Below are 25603 nucleotides of genomic sequence, written 5' to 3' on the forward strand. Positions count from 1 at the left end.
TCACCCAGCCTGCTTCACCAGCTGTATTACTTGGACCAAACACTTCAAATCTTCAGGCCTCGCTCCCTTGTATTAAATGAGGTTTGGGTGCACCGAGGTTTGCTTGTCTTAAGGATGGAGATCTCTTCCCCTGAAGGGGGTGCCCTGACATCTGACAGCCTACTGCAGCCCAGCCCTGTTCCTTATGTCCGGGAGGGCTTCGCCCTTTTTAAATCTTTACGGCCCCTTTGAGAACCTGATGGCAGGAAACCTGGCTCGGAAAGATACCCATGAACAGTTTAAGGGCCAGGGGGTGACTAATCCCACAAAATCTGGCCACAGAAACGCCAGACTTCCGAGGACGAATGTTGTGGGATACTAAAGGCAGTCGCTTCCGGGCCCCTTGTCTTGGGGGTCGCAGGAGACGGTGCCTAGGGCCTTCGTGCAGGCCGATCCCGCGGCGAGGGGGCGGGGGAAGGTGATTTGAACAGAGGTCCCGAGGCCCTCCCTGCGGCGCCGGCTGTACCTCGCAGCCTGGAGGCCGGGCTGGCGAGACCGCGTGCCCGGCCACCGCTGTCATCTTTCCCGGCGGCCGAGCAGGCGCGCGGGGCTGCCCCTGGCGGCAGGAGGACTCCGTGGCCCGAGGAGGCGTGGGAGCCGCGGGACCCGGGGCGGCCCCCGCGGGGTCTGTCAGGATACAGGGCCCACGGAGCGCCGGCCGGAAACGGGCAGCCGGGCCTGCACCCTCGGAGCCAACTAGGGGAAACCCAGGCACCAAAAGGCCCAGGTGAAGCCCGGTTCGCCTTTTCCGCCACAGGGGCCTCGCCGGAGCGCCATTTGTCCCGCGACCCCAGCGTCTCAGCCTGAACTCGTCCCCACCCCGAGGCACGCGGCCTCGGGCTCTGTCCCTGCCTCCGCCCGGAGCGGGCCGACGGGGCGCCCGGGTTCGCAAGGCTGGCGAGCGCGGGGCCCGCGAGGGGGCGGGGTGCGGAGCGGGGGGGCAGACAAAGGCGGGGACGGCGAGCGAGGGAAGACAAAGCGCAGAGGTGGTCGGCGGCGGCGCTGGGGCTCCGGAGGCGGCTCCGGGTGCGGCGGAGCCAATGGGCGGGCGCGAGGCGGGGGCCGGCGGGGGCGGCGCTGCGATAAGGCGGTGGCGGTGGCGGCGGCGGCGGCGGTCGCCCGGGGACCACAGGCGAGTGGCGGCAGCTCGCGCCCGCGCCCACCTCGCGCTTGAAGCGCCACCCAGAGACCGACCCCCGCCCCGCGGCCTAGGTGGGGACCCGGTGAGACATACGGGCGGGCAGCCGGAGGGTGGGGTCTGCAACCAGCTCGCAAACCGGGCGCCTAGGTGGGGGCTGTGGGGGCCGCCGCTCCGGGGTCCCGACGCGGAGCCCTTCCGCCCGTCGCTCTCGCCCGGGGCCCCGAGGCTAGCAGCCGGCCTCCAGGACAAGTCGCCGGGCGGGGATGGGGCCAAATTCCCCTCGGGTGGGCCCGCGGGGTCCCGGGTGTGGGGTCGCATCCACGCGGGTCTGGGGGCCGAGAAACAGGGCGCGCAGATGGCCTGGCCAGAGAGCGCTGTCCAGGGACTGGGGGTGCCAGCGGCCTCGGCGCTTCGGCCCTGCGCTGGGCAGCGTCGGGCTGGGGTCAGGCCAGGGCAGCGCGATGTCCCTCAGCCCTGCCCGGCCCGCCCTCTCCTGACCTCCCTCACCCCCACCCCGACTCCCACCCCAGATGGGTCCCTCTCCGCAAGGCGCTCACGACGGCTGTGCGCAGCCCCCTCCTCAGCCGCTCTATACATGCCCCAACACATGGTTCCACTCAGGAACCCCTGCCCCCAGGGCAGCGTGGGGGGCTGGCGGGAGAAGGGGGAGGTGGGTGAGGGGCGGAAGTGGCAAGACCCAGAGCAACAGGAAATGACTTAGGGAAAGTCCCAACCACAGCCCCCCACCCCCCTTGCCTGTAAACACCCCCACCCTGCAGGCTGGGGAAGGGCTTGTGGGGCCTGACCTACCGACTTCCCCTTGCAGAACCCAGCGGGTGCCGCGTCCCTACCCCAGCCACGATCACTTCCAATCAGCCATGTTCCAGGCTGCAGGAGCCGCCCCGGCCACCCCCTCTCATGTAGGTGACCAGCCGGGTGGGAGGACACCCCGGGCAGGTGTCTGGCCTGGGGATGAAGGGGTGAGGAGCGGTGTTTGCCTACCACCCTTGCCCCTCCCCCCTCGAGTGCCCCTGGGATCTGGGCTGATGACCCCAGTGAAAGTCTGGGGCATCTCTCAGCTGCCCCTGCCCTGACTGGCCCTCTCCCTCAGGAAGCCAAAGGCGGCGGTGGCCCCAGCACTGTTCAGCGCTCCAAGGTAGGACCCTGGGAGTGGTGTTGGGGAGGAAGGGATGGGCGCTGGTCAGACTCCTGGCTGAGTCTCTCTCCAACAGTCCTTCAGCCTGCGGGCCCAGGTGAAAGAAACCTGTGCTTCCTGCCAGAAGACCGTGTACCCCATGGAGAGGCTGGTGGCAGACAAGCTCATTTTCCACAACTCTTGCTTCTGCTGCAAGCACTGTCACTCCAAACTGAGGTGCGCCCTTGCCCTGCCCCTGCCCGCCTTCCAGCCCTGACCCGACCTGACCACAATTGTTCTACTTCTGCAGCCTGGGCAATTACGCGGCACTGCATGGGGAATTTTACTGCAAACCCCACTTTCAGCAGCTGTTTAAGAGCAAAGGCAACTACGATGAGGGCTTCGGCCGGAAGCAGCACAAGGAGCTCTGGGCCCACAAGGAGGTGGACCCCAGCACCAAGACAGCCTAAGGCCATTCCCTGATGAGGGCCTGGAGCAGGACAGTGGGAAGTGTGGAGAAGAGATTGGACCTGGGCTCACATGGGGAGACAGGGTGGGAAGGGGATGAGGCTACCTTGCTCCAGCAGAGGGTTATGGGGGCAGGGCTCTGCTCCAGGATTCCTTCATTCTCCCTCAGTGGGTGGGGATTTGGGAACCAGGGTTGGGGGTTGCTCACCACCCTGCTTCCTGCTTCTTTCATCCTATCCCACCTCACCCCCTGGCTCCCTGGGAGGCCCCCAAGCCCAACTTCCTTATCTAGGTGCCTTTTCTCCAGCAAGGAGTCAGCATGCCCCTCAGGGTCCTAAGCTCCCTCACTGCCACCTGGGGCCCTGTGTGGCCCCTTTGTCTCCCCATCTACCTCTGTCCTTAGCCTGGTTCTGAGCCATGGAGACTTTGGAGGAAGGAGAGCCAGAGTGCCTCTGCTGGGCAGCACAGAATGCCCCCCAGGGCTCTGTGGGGGAGGAGAGGGAAAGTGGAGCAGCCCTGCCCTTCCCTGCAAGCCATGGCAGGGCATGCCCCAGTGGGGCTTGGGACCATCGCACACCACCCGCACATATCAAGAAGCAGAAGCTAAAGCACCTGCCAGGCTGAGAGCCACAGAGTCTGGCGGGGGCCACACTCCCTTCCTCTTCTCGTTTCTGCCGGTTCTGACTTGTGATCAACCATGTTTTAAACATGTTTCAACAGATCCTGACTCTGTATTATGTGGTCTGATTGGCTGGGGGGGAGGGGGACAGGGACACAGATTCATCATGCAAAGGTGAAGGGGGGGAGGGCAGGGCCAACCCACAGCACATCTGGCCTTTGATGGGGGACAGTGATGGGTATCAGAAATACCAGTCAGCCTGAGAAAAAGGGTGTCCTCTTCCCAGCCAGGTCTCCATGCTGTCAAACCACTTGGGATTTATAACAAACTCCTTTGTCCTTCATCCTTGGTGTTGGTTAAGAGGGTCAGGCCATCAGTGCGTGATGGTGCCTGGCTTCACTGCACTTCAATAAGTTGGGGTATAAAGCAGAACCCTTCTGCTGAGCCCTGGTCTGGGCCCCTTTTGTCCTGGAATCAGTAAGGGATGGAGAGAATCAGCAGATCTCACCCTGCTTTTTCAAGCTCCAATGAGGAGGGCAGCCATGGTCACTGTCCCAGGTAGTCCAAACAGCTTTCCTGCCCCCTCTGAGGGACAACAAACAAGGCAAACTTGGAGGACCCCCACCCCCAACAGAATAGAGGCAAGAAGTCTGGGTTGTCCCACCCCAGACCCAGCTGTCCCAATTTCCCCAAATTGCCTGTGAGCTATGTAAGTTGGTAGAGCAAGAGGACAGGCTCCTGGGGACTTGCTGCCACTGCCCCATATAATACAAATTCTTAAGTGGCCTCATGCCCATAGGACAGGGTAGAGAGTGAGGCCTCAAGCTCTGGTGGCAGATGGGCCACTGTGTTGTGCTGAAGTAGACTTTGCTCCTTGAAGCAGCAGAGCTAACACTCAGTAAGCAGAATAGGTCCTCTGAGAGCCTCACTCAAGGCAGGCCCGACTTCTGCATCAGAAACTTTAGATGGGGACAAGGATGGTCTCTCCCTGCCCAGAGCTAAGCAACAGCCGCATAGACCAGGGGGAGACACCAGAGAGATGGCTCCTGGAGGCACCTGATTCCTGCCTTGAAAGGATGGGACTGAGGGAAGATCCCTGGGCTGGGAAGACTACTAGATGCCATAAAGGTGCTGGGAACCCAGCCACTGGTGACAATGGGAACTGACAGTGCCATGTCGGTAAATCAGCCCTCACAGAACTGCCCTCAGCAGAGCTCCTGGGAGAGAGAAGGGGAGGTGCCATCTCAGCTAGCAGTGGTACCAGCCAAGTCATCCCATCCCAGGACCCCCTCTTGGAGTCAAGTTCTCTACCCAGGGGCCCAAATTTGTTAATAGGCACTATGCCTGGCACCTCCCAGGCAAACACCTGCTCCCTCCACGTTCAACCAAAAGCACTGTCACCGGACCCCTTGGGTATAAATGATCCCTTTTTATTTTAAGTAATGCACGACACTGGCCTGGCTTTGCTCTGCAAGCCCTCGGTCAAGATATAGTCAAATAACTATGGCTGCAGGTTCTTCTGCACGATCCACAATTCAGACACAGACACAGAGCTGAGGTGGGTGGGAGGGGCAGGAAGGTGGCAGAGGGCAGACTCCCCAGCTCTGGCCTCTGTTGGGTTGGCCAAGGCTGACACCCCACGGAATGATGAGCAAATGGCACAAAGCCCTTCCCACAGCAACCTGGAGTTGCTGGGAATTGCCCTTCAGAACCTTTGGGCCAAGGCCGTTCTAAGCCCACAACTTTTCATCTGGATTATTTAATAATAAATTAAAATTAAGCAATAGCTTGGTCCTGAGGATGCTGAGCCAGCATGTCCACATTTTTGGCACAAATATCAGGGTCTTGTTTTTTTTTGTTTTGTTTTGAGTGCATGGCTTGTTGGCTTGTTTGCAAATTAATTTTTAAAAACACATTCCCTGTGAGGTAAGACCCTGGGGTGGGGGGAGCGGGGGCTCTGTGAGAGCCTGAACCTGGGACACAGAGTCGTCTCATCTTGTCAGCTCAGGCACTGCACATACTCCGTTTCCTCTTGGAAAATGGAGACAGGACAGGGGCGTGGGCCCAAGAAGAGTGGTGGAGCCATCAGGACAGGGTCGTGGAGAGGCCGAGCTGCCACTACGCAGCTTTGGTCGAGATGAGGGGCTGGTCCCCACCCTGGGCAAGGGCCGAGGTGGAGGCAGGAGCATATGCTTGCTGTCTTAGGGCCGGGCTGGGGGTGCCTGACAAAGACCCCTGGGAGAAAAGGATGGAAATGGGCCCAGGCCAAACTGGCACCGTGCAACACATTCCTGCAAAACCTGCTTTCATTTTTCTGTCTCTTGAGGCGTCCATCACCTGTAACAGTCTAGAAGTGATATATATAAACCACCAAATATGATCTGAGATATAAATTAACAAGTACAAGGCCTCACATTACATGATGTGAAAAGGCTAAAAACAGCGATAGAAACTACATTCATAAAAGTGCATCGTCAACATACAACGAAGGCTTTGGCTTGTTCTGGTGCCCACAGGGAAGTGGGCATGGCTGGCAATGAGCTGCCTGGCGCTAATCCTCAGCTCCCTGGAGACACCCATCCCTGGGCACTGGCTTTTTTTTTTCTTTAATGACAACCCCCAAGGAAACTGGGTGTTGAGAGGGAGGAGCTCTAGCAATAGGCACATTTTGGAGGGGAGGGGCCAGAAGAAAGGACTAGCGCCCAGGCTGAGGTAAATAAGGCCAACTCTAAGCTGCTTGGAGATCCTGGCTCCCAGACCCCTGATGCCATTCCTCCCCCCAGGGAGGAGCAAGAAGGGAAAGAGGGTGAGACCTCATGAGGATGGGCAAGGCGGGCCAAGGAGGAACAGAGCTGGTGGTTTTAGACATGGTTGGTGGCATTACAGGGGCTCTCCCTTCTACCAGTTGGAGAGGGCTCTGGCCTAGCAGGGTCATACTCACAGACAGCCTGATACAACTCCCCTGGCTAGCCTAAGTGGCCTGCTCAGGGCCAGGTGGCCAGCTGGATCAGAAGCTCTCAGTGTGCTGTCCATCTTCCTGTCCGCTGCAGTGGGGGAACAGATGCCAGGCCAGGAGCACAAAGGCCATTACCTTCAGCTCTTTCCAATCCAGCCCAAGGCCTGGGCCCACAGCAGGGGGACTCAGAACCCAGGGGGGATACAGTTTCCAGTTCAGAAACTGGGTACAGCATAAGAGTGACTCCAACTTGTAAAACAGACAATTGCATTGACAAAACTGCCCCTTAAGTGGGCAGTTCCACATCTCAGGCCCCTGCTTGGGAAGGCAGGGTCACAGGGCAGGTAGGATGGGTCCTCCTTCCCCGAATAAGGCAGCATAACATTGCTTCATTCATCTTTGGTAAGGAAGGGACTGGCAAAGCTGACCTGGGGGCTCCAGGGGGAGTGCAGCCCAGGCCTCTGCCTTCCATTGGCTGCAGGACGCTGGGCTTTACCTCAGGCTTGGGTGGGCTCATCCAGCCCAGAGATGCCCTGGTGATCTCCAGACATGGGAAGGAGAAACAAAATAACACTCTGAATGAAAGTAACACTATTCGGACCCTCGTGTCCACCTTGTGCCCCAGACACAGGGCTCTGGAGCTGATTGCAGCGTCAGGACACAGCGCCAAGGGTGGAGACCATGGCACCTTGCACACTGTTCCTAGCCCCTTTCCCTCCATGCTGAGCTTATGAGGCTGGAGCTCTCAGGTCTGGCAGGCTGGGGGCTTCCAGTCCTTGAGGCTGCAGCCACCCCATCCTGGTTCTGAGCCCCAGTGGCAGAAGGGGCACAGACAAATGCTGGCTGGGCTGTAGTTCCATGGTCCACAGCCTTGCCTGGGAGAAGCAGCAACTTTGCTGAGTCCCATAGCAGCCCCTTGCCCTGCAGCAGGGGCAGCTGGCAGCAGCGCGGCCTTGAGAGCTCAGTACACAAGCTGTGCAAAGTGGTGTGTGAGCAGCTCTTCGGCCGAAGGTCTCTGTCGGGCCTCCACAAAAATGCGCCTCAGGAAGTCCCGACCGTGCTCAGAGATGTGGGAGGGCAGCTGAGGATTGGTGGGCTGCGTGGCAATCTTGAAAATGGCGGCCATGGCTTCATACTCTGCCCAAGGTGGTTTCTCTGTCAGCATTTCTACCACAGTGCAGCCCAGGCTCCTGAAGAGAGAGAACCCCATGTCACCTCTTGGCCATCCTAGGCACCCAGCTGCCCTGCCCACTGTTGTGAAAGGAGGTGCTTTTCTCAGAACACACTGAGGCAGAATGGGCCAAGGTGAGGATCAACACCCTATAGAGCAGCAGTCACCAAACTTTCAGACCTCACAGACCACCAGTGGTCCCCAGACCACCGGTTGGTGATGGCTGCTCCAAAGGTTTCCTTAAACCAGCGGTCGCCAACCTTTCGGACCTCACGGACCACCAGTTGGCGACCACTGCTAAAGTGAGTCCCCAATGCCAGAAGAGGATTCAAAAAACTATCAGCCTTATTCATACAGCTTCATCAACGTATACCCACTTGGATACTTGAGATTGGGGAAGAGAACCACTTGGTATGGACAGAAAGAGCTCCAAGATAACTATATTAGTTTTCTATTGCTGCTGTAACAAATGTGCCTGCTTTACAAATGAGCCTAATGGCATAAAAAACAATGTTCCAATAGGAAGAGCCTTCCAGGCCATTTCAGAGGATGGACATGGAAGTTAAGGGGAGCAAACGCAAGCTGTCTGAGCATTAGGAAAATGCCTGCTAGTGTTTAGGGCTGATCCAGGCCCTCAGAATGGATCGAACCTCTTTATTTTAGCAAACATCAGGGATGTTTCCCACAGCATAAGTTCCCAGCAATAACATTTGTTATTTGGAGTTAAGACATACCGCCACCTCTGTATCCTGATCTAGTTGGCAAGAGGCGGACACTCCTTCCCTCCCTCCCTCCCACCACACCAGAGAGCCCAAAGCTCATTTGTAAGTTGGGGCCACAAGAGCCCAGACAGGGAGATGGGGTCCCAGCATGTTCGTAGTGCTCACCACACATCTGCTTTCCTTCCGTAGCCTTCGCCACTGATCACCTCAGGGCTCATCCAGTAGGGTGTGCCGGTGACCGAGCGCATACCCGGGCCCGACATGCAGATGGTCTGCAGGCGCTTGCTGGCCCCAAAGTCCCCCAGCTTCACATTCCCGGCAGAGTCTCGGAGGATGTTGGCTCCTAAGGCATGAAAGGGCAGAGCCTGCAACCCTGAACCCTCAGGCCTTTTTCCTCCCTCTTTCCCTCCCTCCCAGGTCCCAGGGCTGCTGGGAGGATGGGGCTACCATGAATTAGATGTGAATTGCACAGGGCAAACAGCCTCAGCCCTACAGCACGAAATGATCATTGTCATGGTCAACATTGCTGAGCACTTTATTCTGTAATATTTTTCCAAATGGCTCAACTGATCTTCACACCAATTCCCCAAGAAAGCAGTTAGGGTCCTACTTTTCAAAGTTTGAAAATGGTTAAGCAACCAGGTCTTGGGGATCCCATGGCCTGCCCCTACTCACCCTTGATGTCCCGGTGAACGATCATGTTGCTGTGCAGGTAAGACATGCCCTCCAGGATCTGCCGGGTATATTTTCGGGTCACACTCTCTGTCAGGGCTCCGTAGGCCTTCAACTGGTCTTTCACTGAGCCCTACAGCCACAGAAGTCAGAGGGAGTCACTGCAGGAAGGTGGCAGGAGAGGGGCAAGGCTATTTCTAGCCCCCAGCACTGCAGCAAAGAAGTGATTCATCCAATCCCCACTTGCAATGTACCAGATGCTTTGCTAGGGACTGCTGGGCAACTTGGAGAAAAGTCTGAGACAGTCTTTCCCTCAAGCAATGTACGACTCAAATCCAGAAGGAGGTCCCACTGCTCCAGGCAAAGGCAGTCCTTAGTGGACAGTGCAGCCATCCTGGAAGCCTCAGGTGAGGGTGGCCTGGTTGCATTTCTCACCCACACCATCACTGTGACCACAGGCAGGCCCTTCTTGACTACACATCCTGCTGTCACCTCACCTTCTCCTGTGAGCCTCTGGAGTTTCAGGGGATCAGACCCATGTCAAAGGGATCCCTTCTACAGCCCCGAACCCCAGGCCCTCTCTTGTGTGTGTCTCACACACATCAAGGGGCACATACCCCCGGCATGTACTCCATGAAGATGGTCAGAGTCTTCTCAGCGCGGTCCCGCAGACAGCCGTAGTACTGCACAATGCGCTCGTGCTGCAAGTTTTTCAGCAACTGGATCTCACACTCCAGAGCACTCACCTCCTAGGGGAGAGGCCAGTGGTCACCTCAGCTCTCAGGGCCCTGGTCTGCCTGCCTGGGATCAGCTCAGCTTGCCCTAGTCAGTGTCCTCAGAGGGGTCTATCTGCCTTGGGAACTTTAGCTGGAGAAACGGGGGACTCTCAACTGTCTGGCTGTTGGCCTCAGTGCAGGGCAACCCTTTGAATGGTGGCACTCCAACACAGGCAATAGGAAAACAGTGGGGTGGGAGAAGGTGTTGTGGGTGGTTGGTAACTGCTGTACTTTAGGTAACTCATGTATTTATCCACTCAGATTGGAGTGTAGGCCACACCCAAAGCTGAACTATGAAGACAGGCTCCTTCCTGGGCTGAAAGAGACATCATTTGATAAGGCATGTGCTACTCTTGGTGGCACTCTCATTTTGGGTTGCTTAGTACTTTGGCATCAACTCAGTTCCTCATATCCAATCCTTCCTTGGGGTGCTGGTGCTCTTTGGACCACAGTCCCTTCACTCCATGGCCAGGGCCACAGTGGACAGCAAGGGAACGTGAGAGGAAGAATAATGGAGGAAACAACCTGTAGCTTTTAAGCAATTAGCCTGTGCAATAAAGACAGGTATTTGGATGAGAGGGTGGAACTGGAAGTCAGACCATGGGGAAGATAGTACCTTGCTTGTCTCAGGACTGTCTGGATCAAATTGGACCTGCTTGGAAGCAAGTTCACGTCCTGTATCCACGTCATAACACAAATAGACCCTGCCGAAGGCACCCTGGCCCAGGAGCTTCCCCCGGCGCCAATTGATGGGGGCACTTGGAGCTACAGGAGAACAGAAGGAAAGAGCTTTAGTCTGTGCACATTATTTATTGATGTCCTCCCTGATTCCCCAGAGGCTCTATATGGGACCTTTGGCTGCGTCCCCCATCACCTGGCACTATTACAACTGACTGCATCATCTCCACCCCCACCTGTAGCAGGCCCAGTGCCCTGTCAATCAGACCTTCAGGCCTGAATCCCAAGGAACAGAGGACTGACTGAAGTCATGGTTAAATGCTTTTCTGCATTGATCAAACACCTGTATCTCCAAAGCCCCTAAATACCTTAATATGGCAGGGATTAAGGAGACTGCTTTTCAGTTTAAACATGGAAAAACTAAAGACCAAAGAGGGGAAGTGGCCTATCACACAAAGGTGGAGTAAGGACTAAGGTGAAGTGGATCTGCTGTCCCCCTGCAGGCTCTTCCAGTTTGGAGAGGATGAGCCAAAGCAGCTTACTGCTGAGCCAGACAACCCAGTAGACTCAATGGCTTCCCAACCTGCAGCTCGTCTGAGCATCCCCTGGGCAATCTCCTCCTAGTCAGGGCCCACTCCTTACACTTGGTTGGCACATTCCTCTCCTGCACAGAGAGGGCATTCTCGCTGTCCGCACTCCGCAGGCGCCCACGGGGGTCCATATATTGCACGGCCAGACCCATGTTCTCGCCGTTTGTGCTCAGGGAACGGCTGGAGGGCACCAGGGTGAACAGGTTACCTTGATGACGTCGTATTCGGGGAAATGTTCTTCTGCCTGAAGGGGTGCAGGGGCCAGAGTAGAGTAAGTCAAACCGCTGGTCTTGAAGCTGAATGTGCAAACCAGGTCATAACAACAACTCTGGTACATCCTATCTGCCTTCCTGCCTAACTCATGCCAGAATGGCTTAAGTCCCACACACCTTAAGAATCAGGACAAAAGCAGGAATTAGGAAGCAGCCAGAGATGGTTAAGGAAGCTCTGGCCAAAGGGAAGGCACAGGGCTGTTTCTCAGGCCCCACAGTACTCGCAGGCCAATCCACAGCTGAAGTCTGTTTTCCTTGGCATCCTAATCCTAAATCTCAGCAGAAGCTCCATTCCGTTTGCTGCCAAAGGGCAGAAGAGGGCGATGGAGAGCTGGTGCCCTGGAGCAGGCTGCACACTCAAACAAAGGACAAAGTCCCCAGTGACAGTATCCTGAGTCTACAAAAACTGTTCTCCCCTTTTGTTGTTTTTCCCTGTCTCTAAGGCCTCAAGTCTGGACACAGCTCCTCAGAAATCAAGGAAACACAGGATCTGGAGTGGCCTGGCCCACCCCTTTGCAGCGCTTTTCCCCCGGCAGAGCTGTAACTATGTCCTTTTTGAGGCAGCCAGCAGGATGGAAATGCACTCACCATCATTGTAGTCCTTGTGGTGCACAGAAACATGATAGCGCCGGGGGTAGGTTCCACCTTTGACCCCTTTGTCATAGAGCTGAGTTTCCCGATCTAAGTAAGATAGAGAAATCACTGGCTTCTGGGTAGATAGTGGTGAGTGGTCCATTTAAGCCCCTAGGTCACCTGAGACCTCAGATCAGTAGGCCCAAGGAAACTTAAAACACAGTTCTGGCTTCCCAACTCAGCTTTCAAAAGCAGAACACAGGCAGCCCCACCCAGGCACCCTGTGGTGCTCACCAAGGCTCTGGGGAACTCACCCGAGAACTCCTGTCTGTTGTCTGGGAAGCTCTGGGCTCGGGACATTCGTGATTTCCGGAAGGATGGACTGGAAAAAAACAAACAAAATCAGAGTAGACTTTAGCATACTTCCAAAGCAGCTCACCAGGGCAAAAGGCAGGATATCCAGACTCCAGACAAACTCCCTTTTCTAACTTCCTCACACGTCATTACATGGTAAGAAGCACCTTCTCTTGACTAGTCTAAGACCCAAATCTGACAGGACCCTGAATGATGAGCCCCTCCAGTCCTACCGAACTCCACTCTGGCTGCACAGCACTTTCCCTTCTTACCCTTTCCTCCCACCTTAGTAACAGGAGGAGTTGAAAAAAACACACAACAAAAACCCTTGCCTAGGGCAGTAATAAAAATAGCAACACCACCAAGCATCTTCCTTTCAGACTAAACACCACTATCCCATTTTGGAGATGAGGGAACTGAGGAAGAGAGAGGTCAAGGGACTTATCCAAAGCTACTTGACTAATATTTGGTGGCACTGGGGTCCATCTGGCCCTAGATCCTGTGAAGGGAAGATGGAAACCGTATGCTCAAGTTAGGCCAGGCATCAAAGAAAGAAGTCTAGGTCATTGGGTTTCACTCCCAAGGAGAAAAAAAAAAAAAGGCAAGGGAGGGATGGAGGAAAAACCCAAGAATCAAGTGAGTAAATTTAGCTGTCTTTCCCAGAATCCATCTGAATGGTCCTTTCCCTTACAACGACTAGACTCAGACCTTCTTTAGTCCTGTCCTGCTGCCCCCATCCCTACATCCCAGTTTGGCCACAAAAGTTAGGGGACAGTCCAAAGCCAGAGTTGGTCCCTATCCTGGCAGAGCCCTCAGTGTGTAGTAGCAAGCCTCAAACAAAGCTATAAATTGGATATCAACAAGTAACTATGACTGTATGTATTCTATATCTAGAGGGAAGGCAGCGCTCACCCGTGTTCAGATCTGTTAAGAAAGACATAGTACCAATTTGGCCATGGTCACAAGGTCAGTACCCACAGGAACAATTAATCAGTGACACAAAGAAAAAAAAAAATCTACAAACCTGCCCCATAGCCTCTGACTATAGCTCTAAGCCCAGCCAGATGTGATTAAACATTCTCTTGGACATAACGAAGTCAAGGTGAGAGACTGGTTGGATCAGTGCCAAAGCCAACTCCAAACAAACCCCTGCTGATGAGCAAACCAGCTCCACAGAACCATTTGGCATGTAAAGGACAGCACTTGTCCCCTCCCAAAGTGCAAGAACAAGATTACACACCAGGCTGTGTAAGCTAGGCAGTCTGGATATTTTGTTTTCTTTTTTCATATCCTAGTTTCTTATTCCACCAGAAACACTTTAAAAAAAAGTGAACCCATGGATGATAATTCAATTTTGTCCCCAAAACACTGAAGGTCCACTGCTTCTCAGTCCAGATCACAGCAATGAGGCCAAGAGTACTAGAGCAGCATGTATTATGTAGAGACAATAAAGCAAGCATTTAATACATGTGAGTTGCTATGCTGAGCTATTATATTCATCTAATTATATAAACTTAACATTCACATGGTGTTTGGAAAATTAAGGAGAGGTTCTTTCCCAGAAGCACATTTTTACCATGGGCATGTAAGACCAGTGTCTAGATTGGAGACATTCATACTAGCTAACTCTATTTCCTCAGCCCATCAGTTCCAAAACGCCTAGGTACTAACCCCACAACCCATACCTGTCTGCTGACCTGTCCAAGGATTGGCAGCTTCCCGACAAGGAATTTTCAGCACTGTCCAGGGGATCCAGCATCTGCAAGGCAAGTCATACAATAAAACCCCAGCCCAAATCCCTGAATCCAGGTGAGTGAGGGCTTTAAGGCCTAGCCAGGGCCAGCAAATGATCCTTTTTGTCAAAATATGAAAGTGCCCTTTCTCTGCCTGTGCAGTGAGAAGAATGATTAGGAAGGTACCATTCTCCCCCAAAGTTCGAAAGGCAAGTATCCAGGAGGGAGAAAAATGCCTGGCTGGTATCCCAAGGAGTTCTGCCAGGATAGCAAAGCTGATGCTGCTTCTCTTGTTGGCATTTTCTTGGCTCATGACTGCTAGAGCCTGGCGCTAGAGATGGTACTACCCTGCAGAAGCTTCCAGTGCATTTGGGTGGGAACCTAAGGATTCTGTTTATACTCCATAATCTATAATTTACAAAGACAAGTATTGCTCTCACTTCACAGATGAGCCACTGCAAGGTCTAGAAAGTTGAGGAGAATGGTCTAAAGTCATGAAACCAGTTAGAGGGCTGCTAATACACATAAAAAATTTCCCAGTTCCTGGTTCTCGCTTAGGAACAATAGGTAGCTATATAAGTTAAAATGTTTCTCTGGCCCTTAGTCAAATGCAGTAACAAAAAGACTTCAGATTAGATTTGTCTCCAACTAATCTCCCCTTCATTTTGTCCATGGGGGAAGTGGTTATCTACTAGCAAGAGTACTCACTATCTGGATCCAAAGTTAAACATGACATAGGAATGCAGAACATTGGAATTATGAAAATTCACTAATAACTTTCATAAAATTAGTTTCCAACTCAAATGATCTCTTCCCATTTAATGCTATGGTCCATCTCACCCATAATTTCAAACATGTTAGATCATATTGTCATATATGACATATTTTTAAAAAACTACCAATCAAAACAAATTAATGGCAAAGTAAAACTGCAAATCTTGCTAAGAATGTAGGATTTTCCAAAGTGGATAAAACCAATATGGAAAGAACTGCTTGTAACCCATCAAATGCATATTTGGCACGGTAGGAGCAGTTAATAGAAGAAGAGAGAATGGGCAAGTATAACAACATGACAAGTTATCAAGAAGCAGTGGGTTTTCCAAAGGCCTTCAAGAGAGAATGACCTAGGCCAGTGGTCAGCAAACTCATTAGTCAACAGAGCGACAAACTGCGGCTCGCGAGCCGCGGTTTGCCGACCACTGACCTAGGCATTCCCTAGCCACCACCTTTCTTGGCCTCTTTCCAGAAGTCCTCACTAGGAGTCTAATACTCTTATGCCTTGGAGGACCAGCCAGGTAAAAGAAAGCAGTAAAAGGATGAGGGTACAGGACCATGGGGAGGGATAGAGACCAAAAGCAATCAAACGCATTTGCAATCTCTGAGATTTTACACCTAAGTCACCCCTAGAACAGCTGATGTTCAGAAGTGCTCTGGTTAGAGAAAACAGGAAGGATGGTCAATAAAATACCCAAGAAGGGAATATGCAGCTAAAAGCACTCCAGGTCACTGTTCTAAACATAAATTTATCTGAAGGCAGAAATATAGAAGAGAAAAGAAGCAGTGTAAAGAGCCTCTCACAGCTTACATAGTCCAAATAATGTTGTATAGAGATTGGCTATTAAAGGGAAAAGTTATAAGAATCAGTTTTAGGAGAAAGAAAAGTTACAAGAAGCAGTTTTTGGTAAAACCCCCCATGTGATGTTGCTGGCCCTTTTGTTGGATGGTTTACCCTTAAGAAATTTCCTCTTCCCAGACCAAAACCCCAAAATTTATAAGAGTGGATCTTTTTGCAATCAAAGCAAGGTCACTGAAGACTTCAGAATGAGGCCCAGCTGGTGTGGTTCAGTGGTTGAGTGCTGAACTATGAACCAAGGGGTTACCAGTTTGATTCCTGGTCAGGACACATGCCCAGGTTAAGGCTTGATCCCTAGTATGTTTCTCTCTCATCGATGTTTCTATCTATCTCTCTCCCTTCCTCTCTCTCAAAAAAATCAATAAGAACATTAAAAAAAAAAAAAAAAGACTTCAAAATGAGGCCAGAATTCTCACTTTTGCTGAGTTCACTAAGCCAAAATGCCATTTTCATAAAGTGAGCCACTAGTTAAAAGACTAGCCTTTTTTTTTTTTTTTAACTCAACATGCTGTGAGATTCATTCAAATTGTTGCATACATCAGTGTTTCTTTTTAAAAACCCCTGTCTAGCCCTAGGCGATCTGGCTCAGTGGATAGAGCATCAGCCAGTGGACCAAAGGGTCCTGGGTTTGATCCAGGTCAAGGGCACATACCTTGGTTGCAGGCTCCTCGGCCCCTGGCCCTGGTCGGAGACAACGAATTGATGTGTTTCTCTCACATCGATATTTCTGTCTTTCCCTCTCTCTTCCACTCTCCCTAAATATAATCAATGGAAAAATATCCTCCAGTGAGGATTAACAATAAATAAATAAAATTTGAGAATCAGAAACATTCTCATTTAAAAAAAATAAAAATAAAATAAATAAAATAAAAAAACCCTGTCTAATATTCTGTTGAATGACTATAATACAATTTGTTTATCCATTCTCTCTTAGATGAACATTTAGGTTGTTTCAGTTTTTGACTCTTAATGAATAAAGCTCTTATACTAGTAAATAGCCATGTAGAAGTCTTAGAAAAAAAGGAAGCTAGCCATTAAAATGGATTAGCCATTGTGGTGGACCCACCATAAAGTGATCCTTCTTCCGTGAATCACAGCCTTGTATAATCCCATCTCCCTGCGTCTGGCAGAACTTAGAACTTGCTTCTAGTCAATAGACTATGGCAAAGAGGATGGGATGTTGGGTATTTCTATGATTATGTTACATTTTATAAGACTCCATCTTTGCAGACTGGAGCAAGAGACTCTTTTACTGGCCTTGAAAAAGCTGCCATATTGTGAGAGGGCCACATGGCAAGGAACTGTAGGTGGCTTCTAGAAGGTTAGAGTGGCCACTGGCCAAAAGTCAGTAAAAACTATGATCAGAAGGAGCCGAATTCTGCCAGAAATGTAGCCTGGCCAACACTTGATTGCAGCCTTGTGTGAGCCTGAGCTTAAGACTCAGCTAAGTCATAACTAGATTCTTAACCCAAGGAAACTAGAAGGTAAATATATGCTTTGTAATCCACTAAGTTTGTAGCAATTTGTTATGTAATAATAGAAAATGAATATAGCTGCTTACCATCATAAAAGTTCAAAGTAACTAATCCTACAGTGTTATCTGGATACGGCATACTTTCTACCTTTGGGAAAAAATTTTGTTGTTAATCCTCATCTGGGGATATTTTTCCCATTGCTTTTCAGAGTGGAAGAGAGAGAGGGGGGCGAGGGGGGAGGAAAGAGAGAGAGAGAGAGAGAGAGAGATATTCCATGCCCTTGACCCGGAATTGAACCCATGATCTTTCCATGAGCAGGCTTAGGCTCTAACCACTTAGCAATACTGGCCAGGGCTATATCCTACCTTTTATCAAAAAACAAGCAAAACTAAAATACAGCTGATGAAAAACAAAATCCGTCTCTTAGATTTGGTCATATGTTAAAACTGTGGAAATGACAGGTAGTTATAAGGAATATATAAATAGTAGAGTGGTATTTTGAAAGGACATCAGTGAGAGAACTATAGAAGAGAAGAACTTGGTTAAATGCATATTCAGCACCCAAGGAGGCTAGGTAGTTTAGGTCCCATTTTTGGCACAAATTGATATTTTGCCCCTAGAAAGGCATAATCCATATTGGGGCAGGACTGGTTTATAAAATAGCTATTGGATGGGACTCGAGTCCCTTAGTTCTGCACCATGCCCACTGAGAATGCCCCAATTTAACATTGGTCTGACACACTCAAAGGCGCACCCTAGCCTGTACTTACACATTGCTCGTTGGTCTCTGGAATGAACTCCCCCTCACTGTTGATGCTGGTGTAGGACCCCTGCCGGGCAATGCGCTGCTGCCGTTCAGGCACATAGCCAGGGGGAGGTGAGCTTCGTCCAGGGTTCTGGGAGCCTAGATCACAGAAACAAGACCTTTGAGTACAGCCCAGGATGTACAGCCTGAGAGGAGCAGACATCCAGCCAGCTCAGACCAAGCATCTCTTACAGAGGCTGGTGGAGGCTCGTCACAGCTCTTTGAACATCCTGGAAGAGAGTGCTAAAGCTCAAGTAAACTTCTTGAGCCAGGAGGCTCCTCCCCCTAATCCAAAAACCCCAGAAAAGGAGAAAAAATACTTACAGAAAAGTCAAAGAGTGGTGGGGAGGGTTGCTTTTTGAAAGACAGTCTCTAAGGAGTTTAAACTATTATTTTCAATGTCCTTCAAGAAACACTCCGTTCTTCCACATGAAACCAGTCATTAAGAATATATGGCTGATCCAGGTATAGAGAAGACAATCTAATAAATTGGCCATCAAGAACACTTCCAATTTCTTGTTGGGGGCATCAACCCAGCCTCTTTAAGAGCCATGACAATTAGGTTTCTTAGGTGGGAAGGCTAACCTGGGGCTTTCAGTAACCTAGTTTCCTCACCTGACTCCACAGCAGAGACCAGAAACAAAACTGCTCTAAAAACAGACAAAGATATTTGCTGGGTTTCCAGTCTCAACAGCTCACTCACCGTAAGAGGCTACCAATTCTGAGATACCTGAACCATGCCTTCCAAATGATCTCAAATAACTCATGGAGGAAAGAGTCTGTTCAAATTTTCCAAGCCCTGACACCCGGAGCCTCTAAGCAGAAATTGACACTGCTCTGAGTATAAACTCAGGGATATTGTACCATGAACTAACAGAGCAATGAAATTAGCCAAGACATTTTTTTTCTTTTCCTTTTTTACACTATTACCTCTTGTTTAACCCTCACAATACCTCTGCAGTGGAGGTGCATTATCATCCACACTGTACAGAAGTGGAAGCCCCAGCCCAAAGTCACAGAGTGATTTAATGGTGGGGCTGCAGCTAGAAGACAGACTTTGTGATTTCTAGTGCAGATCAGCCAAGGCAATTCTGAGAACATAATTTATTTCCAAAAGGTAGACATGCTGCTCAATACAGTGGCCAAAGGCAAAACTTCTCCCATGGGGACAATAAACTCCCCAGGAACAATCCAAACAGAGGACGGGGATCAGCACCCATGGGGAAATGTGACAGCCTTTCTGCCAGGAGCTAATGTGGGGAAACATAGTGCCATATTTCATGCAGCTCAAATTCAGAGCTGTTCTGTCCATGGTCACTTGTAAGTCAAAGGCCAGGGATGCAAGATGCCATTTGGCCATCTTAAAGAGGAGGTAAGGGCAATCTGGACCAAAAATAAGAAACCTACTCCACTTTTCAGAAGCCCAAATGTCAAAGACCCACATAGCTGGCCCTTTCCCTTGGTACCATAGCACAGAATTCTAGTACAACCATGAAAAAAGGATGGTTGTTTTTTTGTTTTTTTTTTTAAAGCCTTACCATATCCCCAAACATGGAGCACTATTTAATACTTGGCTTACAAACATTAGCCTAGTGCCCGCTTCACACTTCTGGCTTTGGATAACATTTTAGTAGCCCACGCATTCTACGCAAAGTCAATCCATATATTGGCAACATTTGTCAACAGCAGAAGCAACCCAGAGCAAGGTATAGTGAGAAAAGCCTAAACTTGGGAATTAGATGAACAGGGGTTTAAATCAGGCTTTGCCACTCAGCTGAATAATTTAAACTCTTACCAAAATTTCCTCACTTGAAAAACTACCTCATAAACTTCTTTTTGGAAGTTATGTGGTGGACACAGGTAAATCGATATAGTAGAATTCCATTTGTTTTCTTTACATTCTGTAGCAGATATAATGTACTAGAGCCGTAGTCGGCAAAATGCGGCTCGGGAGCCACATGCGGCTCTTTAGCCACTTGAGTGTGGCTCTTCCACAAAATACCACGGCCTGGGTGAGTCTATTTCGAAGAAGTGGCGTTAGAAGAAGTTTAAAAAATTTGGCTCTCAAAAGAAATTTCAATTGTTGTACTGTTGATATTTGGCTCTGTTGACTGATGAGTTTGCCGACCACTATAACTAGAGACGCAGGGGGGGGGGGTGTGGGGGTGTGGGGGGTGGTGTGTGTGTGTGTGTGTGTGTGTGTGTGTCCCTCAGCCTGGCCTGTGCCCTCTCGCAGTCCGGGAGCCCTTGGGGGATGTCGACTGATGGCTTAGGCCCACTCCCCAGCAGTCAGACATCCTTAGTGCTGCCGCAGAGGTGGGAGAGGCTCCCGCCACCGCTGCTGTGCTTGCCAGCTGTGAGCCCGGCTCAGGGCTTCTGGCTGAGTGGTGCTCACACTGACCACCAGGGGGCAGCTCCTGCATTGAGCGTCTGCCCTCTGGTGGTCAGTGCGCATCATAGTGACTGGTGGTTTGCTCTTCGGTCTATTTGCATATTAGCCTTTTATTTTTTTTAAATATATTTTTATTGATTTCAGAGAGGAAGGGAGAGGGAGACAGAAACAACAACAATGAGAGAGAACCACTGATCAGCTGCCCTCTGCACGCCCCCCACTGGGGATAGAGCCCGCAACCCAGGCATGTGCCCTTGACCGGAATCAAACCTGGGAACCTGAGACCCTTCAGTCCACAGACCAACGCTCTATCCACTGAGCCAAACCGGCCAGGGCTCTATTAGCCTTTTACTATACAGGATTATTACATAGGATTAGGCTCAGGATCCATTCCACTCTTCTAGCAGGCTTTCCTGTGCTTCAAAAGTTAATCACCGCCCTAACCGGTTTGGCTCAGTGGATAGAGCATCGGCCTGCTGCGGACTGAAAGGTCCCAGGTTCGATTACGGTCAAGGGCATGTACCTGGGTTGCGGGCACATCCCCAGTAGGAGGTGTGCCGGAGGCAGCTGATCAATGTTTCTCTCTCATCCATGTTTCAACTCTATCCCTCTCCCTTCCTCTCTGTAAAAAATCAATAAAATATATTTTTTAAAAAAAAGTTAATCACCTAAAAGCTATTATTTCTAAGACCCCCTGTAGGTTCAGCCAATCAGATGTACTTGTGTGAGATTTAAATGGCCTCCTGCTGTTCTTGCTATTTCTGGGTACCATATACGGAAGCCTTGGTTTTTCTGCTGCAGAGTTAGAAGAGGCCACACACTTGGTCTCCAGTTTTACAGGTGCAGGCATCCCCATAAGTGGTGTGGACCAGAGAAGAGGTGCACTGTACTTCTGGATCTGGTGGCTTCCTGATTATAGAAGAGGGAGGAGCTCTGTGGTTTGTCTGTTTCTCACTCTCCCAATGCTCTGATAAGCCAGAAGTGCACTAAGTCTCTTGCTGAAACTAGTTAGATTTCTGTTCTGTGCAACTGAATTCTAGCCAATAAAATCTGGAGTGTCCTAGAATAAACAAACAAAATGTCTATTGTAAGGGACTGATTAGATAGAAAGAAAAACTCTTACTTACTGAGGAGATCGCAGACATTGGTTCAAACTATCCCAGACAAGATGAACTGCCTTCAATCTATGATCTAGAGTGTCTAGGGTGAGACCTCCCTGGGATAAAATATCCATGGCCCCTGACACCCATTCTCTACTTCATCAGCTGCTAGTAAACTCTTTCCTGGTTTTACAGGTGGGATGGGACTAGCTTACATGAAGCCAACACTACAGACCCAGGAGGGGTTGGGGGAAAACAGCAAAGGTTTTCTGAGCTTTTATTTCCAGCCAGAGACTTTCACTTTTTCCAATACACATTGCTGCCTGCAGAGAGCCAGCCTTGTTATCTGATGGGCAATGGGCCAGAGGCTATTGTGTACAGGCCCACAGCTTGGGGCAGGAAAGGGAAGTCTCCCCAAACCAATGGCTATCAGAGGAAGCCAATGGAAAAACCAGGAGTTGGCAGAACTGCTCTAGAGCATTTTCAGTTTTGTTTTTATCTTCCATTTCAGAAACTGGGGGCCAATGAGATGCACAACAGGACTCAAGAACAAGTGAGAGAGGGACTTGAGCAGGACAGGATCCTGAACTAAGAGAACTCTAAGACTCATCGATGCTCACACATTTACCAACAGGGACAGCAGTGAGCCAAACAGTACAAATCACAGTGCTATGTGAGACACAGGTCATTCTAGGTCTCACAAGGCAAGCACAGCAGGAATGGCAGGTTCTCTGGGACACCCTTCTCTGGCTCTAGTCTCATCAGGCCATTTGTACCAAGGGGCTCCATTCTAATACCAGCTGAAACAAAAGAGCAGAGTAGTAGTCCTGTATTCAGAGTAGCCCACCACTTCCCATGAAGGAGGAAGCCAGGGGGTTAAGCTGCCAGCAGTCCGAATTCCTCCCAGGGCATACTAGCCCTCTGCTAGACTCCTTAACCCAGAACAGCAGAGTTGAAACAAAACTCTCATGGTAGGATATGCTGATTCTTTTGCTCTGTACTCTGACTCAAAGCTGAAAGACAGGCTCTCAGATTCTAGCCCTTCTCATAGGAGCCTCCTGGCAGGAAGCTGATGCAGTCAGGAAGTTGCCTCCGGAGGGAGTACTAGGGCTTTGGGTCAGTGTTAATGTGCAGGTCATTGCAAGTACAAAGAGACAGCTTTTTTTGGACATCAACTATTTTTTCTAAACCCTATTTTCTGTTGGGGGGCTGATGAGATGGGGGAGGAATCAAATCATTTTTTCTTCCTCAATGGAAAATCTTAACCAGTATTTTCCAATATGCTCATAATGGACCAGGCCTTCTTCATTCCATAAGACCACGAGAAGAGCCTATGTGTGTCAACTTTCAAAATTGGCGTTTTATTTTGAAGTTGCTACCACCATTAAACAGTTTCTGGTCTCATCTAGTATCACAGAAGAATTTATAATGAGGAGAAAAACCTATAGAAGTGAAAGAAGCTGACATTTTGTTTCCCTGTGTATGGTCACTACCTCTGCAGTTGTGGTTTCCATTCTTCCAAATCTGTACTAGGACTGGAGGTTTGCACTGTGCATAGCTCTCTAACTAATTATTGTCTAGGTGTCAATACAAGTCATCCTATTCTTTCAACTTTCCTCTGCTTGAATTTTTTCTCCTCTCCTCACACAGAAGAGGGCTCCCCTCTTCCTTGCCAAGGCATTATAAGCCCTCTACCTAGATTCCCAATTCCTTCCTAACAGGAGTCAGCTCCCCCATGGTCCCCTCTCACCACCTTCAATATTCTTTTCAGCTGTCTTTGTGCCTCCCTTCATAAACCTGCTTAAATCTCTAGCCTAAAAAAATATCCTGAGCTTATTTCTCCCACTCTCTTAAGCCACTATCCTAACTTTTTTTAAATATACATTTATTGATTTCAGAGAAGGAAAGAGAGATAGAAACATCAATGATGAGAGAGAATCATAGATCGGCTGCCTCCTGCACACCCCCTACTGGGGTTCAAGCCTGCAACCCGGGCATGTGCCCTTGACTGGAATCGAACCTGGGACCCTTCAGTCCACAGGCCAATGCTCTATCCACTGAGCCAAACCGGCTAGGGCCTACCCTAACGTCTTGAAAGAACTGATTGCCTCCACTGTCTCCTCAGCTATCCATTCCTTAGAGGTTGCAACCTGGCTTGCCTCTCTGTGGGAGGCAGTGGCAAGACAAGGAGCAAGATGGAGTAAAAACAGAGGCCAAAGCGCTTGAGATGCATTAGACCAGAGGTCACCAACCAGTGGTCTGTGGGTCCGTGAGGTCCAAAAGGTTGGCTACCGCTGGTTTAAGGAAACCTTGATTAGACCAAATGAGAGTCAGAATTTGAGAGACAATCCTTGAGTTGAGCCTTGGCTAGCTACATGGCTTAAGGGCACCACCCAATGTATATTGGAAGAAATGGCACCTGAGCTCAACTTCAAAAGTGGGTACAATTTCTATAGGCAAAGATAGGAGGAAGATGCAGCATCTTCACGTACATAGGGAAATCCCATGTCTTGACTGGGGTCTCTCTTTTGGGTTACCTCATTACCTAGTAGTTTTTTGTTTTTGAGGGGGTGGTTGGCTTGTTTTTGTGTTTTGGCATGAATTAGTTTAACAGATTAACTGTCTTGAAAAAAATTGTAATTCAAGGTATGTATATTATGATGTCAAAAACAAAAGATGAACATGATAGCTGGTTTCAAGTTATCTATATTGCTTAAGAAAGCAACACTGAAGTCAATGAGTAAAGTGAGGCAGATTTTCAATTCAAAATAAGGAAGAGTTGCTCTAGCCAGTGTGGCTCTCAGTTGGTTGGGCATTGTGCAGGAGGGAACCAATTAATGTTTTGCTCTCACATTGACGTTTTTCTCTCTCCCTCTCCCTTCCTCTCTAAAAATAAATTTTTAAAAATCTTTAAAAAAATGGGGGGTGGGAGGACCCTAGCTGGTTTGGCTCAGTGGATAGAGCGTCAGTCTGCAGACTAAAGGGTCTTGAGATTCTGGTCAAGGGCACATGCCTGGGTTGTGGGCTAGATCCCCAGTAGGGGGCGTGCAAGAGGCAGCCGATTAATGATTTTCTCTCATCATTGATATTTCTAGCTCTCTTTCCTTCTCCCTTCCTCTCTGAAATCAATAAAAAAAAATTTTTTTTTTTTTAAAAAAAGGAAGAACTGCAAATAAGTAGAACTGTCTAAAATTGGATTGGGCTATCTTGCACTTCCCCATCATGAAGATGTTTCAGTGACAGCTGAATGACTTACATGTTCAGTTTCTTACTGAATACTCACAGGTATGTTAACTGTTGGTGGGGGAGGAGGGCACAGAATCCCCCTTCTATTGGTGGGGGGGTTGAATCACTAAGGCTTGCCTTTGACCCTATTTTTACTGCTAGGATTCCATTCCCTCATGCTTTGACCCTGACTCCTCCCCTAATGTTCCCTTCTACTTCCAGAAAGCTTTACCCTGTACCAGCATAGCAAGCACTCAGAAATTTATGGATGAAAATGACAACTTTATGTCTCTTACCCTTGGTCTGTCCTTTCCAACCTGGCTGGTATGTAAAGCCCCCTCCCCGCCCTCTCCTACTTTCCCTCCTACTTCTCTGGTCACTCCTTTCCTGTGACCTTTATAGGCTCACCTTCCTCTAATAGGCCACTGAGGGTCTGGGTTTTTAAGGCTCAGTCCTAGGCCCCCTTCTCTTCTCATTCTACTGTCTGTTTAGGCACTCTCTTCTTGGTCCATGGCTTCAATTTGACAATTTCCAATTTTTTCACTACCCCTGATTTTCTCCCCTATGAGCTAGAGATTTGTGTATCTAACATATCAAATGGGTATCTGATATCTCCTCTTGGCTGTCTCAAAGCACCTCCAATTCAACTTGTCTAAAACATCAGGTCTGTCCCTTTTCAGAACCCCAACCAGGCCCTCTTTTGCAGTTCCTGTCAGGCTAAAAGGCAGTGCCATTTATACACATCCATAAAGCTTATCTCCTGCTCTCTCAACACCTGCAAATTCAATCCAATACCACAGTGGTTCTTAAACCCTTTGGTCTTAGAACACCTTTATACTTTAAAAATTGAGGACACTAAAAAGCTTTTATTTATGTGGATTATATCGATATTCACGGTATTATAAATTAAAGCTCAGAATTTTAAAAAAGATTTTAAAATTGATTTTTAGAGAGAGAAGAAAGGAGAGGGGGAGAGTGCGAAACACCTGTGCGAGAGTGAAACAACAATTGGCTGCCTCCTGCACGCTCACTACTGGGGAATCAAGCCCACAACCCTGGCACGTGCCCCGACCA

At 49.9% G+C, this 25603-nt stretch overlaps 2 protein-coding genes across 8 annotated transcripts in view; one reads left to right on the forward strand and one right to left on the reverse strand.

The window, feature by feature from the left end:
• The first annotated feature begins 1106 nt into the window (after positions 1-1106).
• LIMD2 (LIM domain containing 2) lies at positions 1107-3509 on the forward strand. Of its 5 annotated transcripts, none has more exons than XM_080682524.1 (5): positions 1107-1262; positions 2007-2160; positions 2292-2336; positions 2413-2552; positions 2626-3509. In XM_080682524.1, the coding sequence occupies exons 2-5, from the start codon at positions 2059-2061 to the stop codon at positions 2783-2785; spliced, it is 447 nt and encodes a 148-aa protein (XP_080538650.1). In that variant the 5' UTR covers positions 1107-1262; positions 2007-2058; the 3' UTR covers positions 2786-3509. The 5 variants fall into 5 exon arrangements, with proteins under 5 accessions (XP_080538650.1, XP_080538651.1, XP_080538653.1 ...); XM_080682525.1 differs by having other exon boundaries at positions 1107-1251; XM_080682527.1 differs by having other exon boundaries at positions 1116-1251; positions 2007-2100.
• Positions 3510-4813: 1304 nt separating this feature from the next.
• MAP3K3 (mitogen-activated protein kinase kinase kinase 3) overlaps positions 4814-25603 on the reverse strand; it is a 60609-nt gene continuing 39819 nt past the window's right edge. The window contains exons 7-16 of one of the 3 annotated variants that reach the window (XM_080681943.1): positions 17778-17911; positions 13852-13925; positions 12127-12194; positions 11828-11920; positions 11020-11211; positions 10316-10464; positions 9541-9672; positions 8927-9056; positions 8417-8594; positions 4814-7548 (exon numbers count right to left, since the gene is read on the reverse strand). In XM_080681943.1, the coding sequence (XP_080538069.1) occupies positions 7320-7548; positions 8417-8594; positions 8927-9056; positions 9541-9672; positions 10316-10464; positions 11020-11211; positions 11828-11920; positions 12127-12194; positions 13852-13925; positions 17778-17911 (1379 nt within the window). In that variant the 3' untranslated portion in view covers positions 4814-7319. The remainder of the gene's footprint in view (positions 7549-8416; positions 8595-8926; positions 9057-9540; positions 9673-10315; positions 10465-11019; positions 11212-11827; positions 11921-12126; positions 12195-13851; positions 13926-17777; positions 17912-25603) is intronic. The other 2 variants (XM_080681942.1, XM_080681941.1) reach the window with 2 other exon arrangements.

Source organism: Plecotus auritus (assembly GCF_963455305.1).
Source record: "Plecotus auritus genome assembly, chromosome: 7".
Classification (NCBI taxonomy): Eukaryota; Metazoa; Chordata; class Mammalia; order Chiroptera; family Vespertilionidae; genus Plecotus; species Plecotus auritus.

Excerpts from the sequence above, each read along its gene's own strand:
- LIMD2 (XM_080682524.1), top strand. The coding sequence starts at position 2,059 with ATGTTCCAGGCTGCAGGAGCCGCCCCGGCCACCCCCTCTCATGTAGGT. Across the intron at positions 2,337-2,412 it reads GCACTGTTCAGCGCTCCAAG|TCCTTCAGCCTGCGGGCCCA; the intron begins GTAGGACCCTGG and ends TCTCTCCAACAG. Across the intron at positions 2,553-2,625 it reads CACTGTCACTCCAAACTGAG|CCTGGGCAATTACGCGGCAC; the intron begins GTGCGCCCTTGC and ends CTACTTCTGCAG.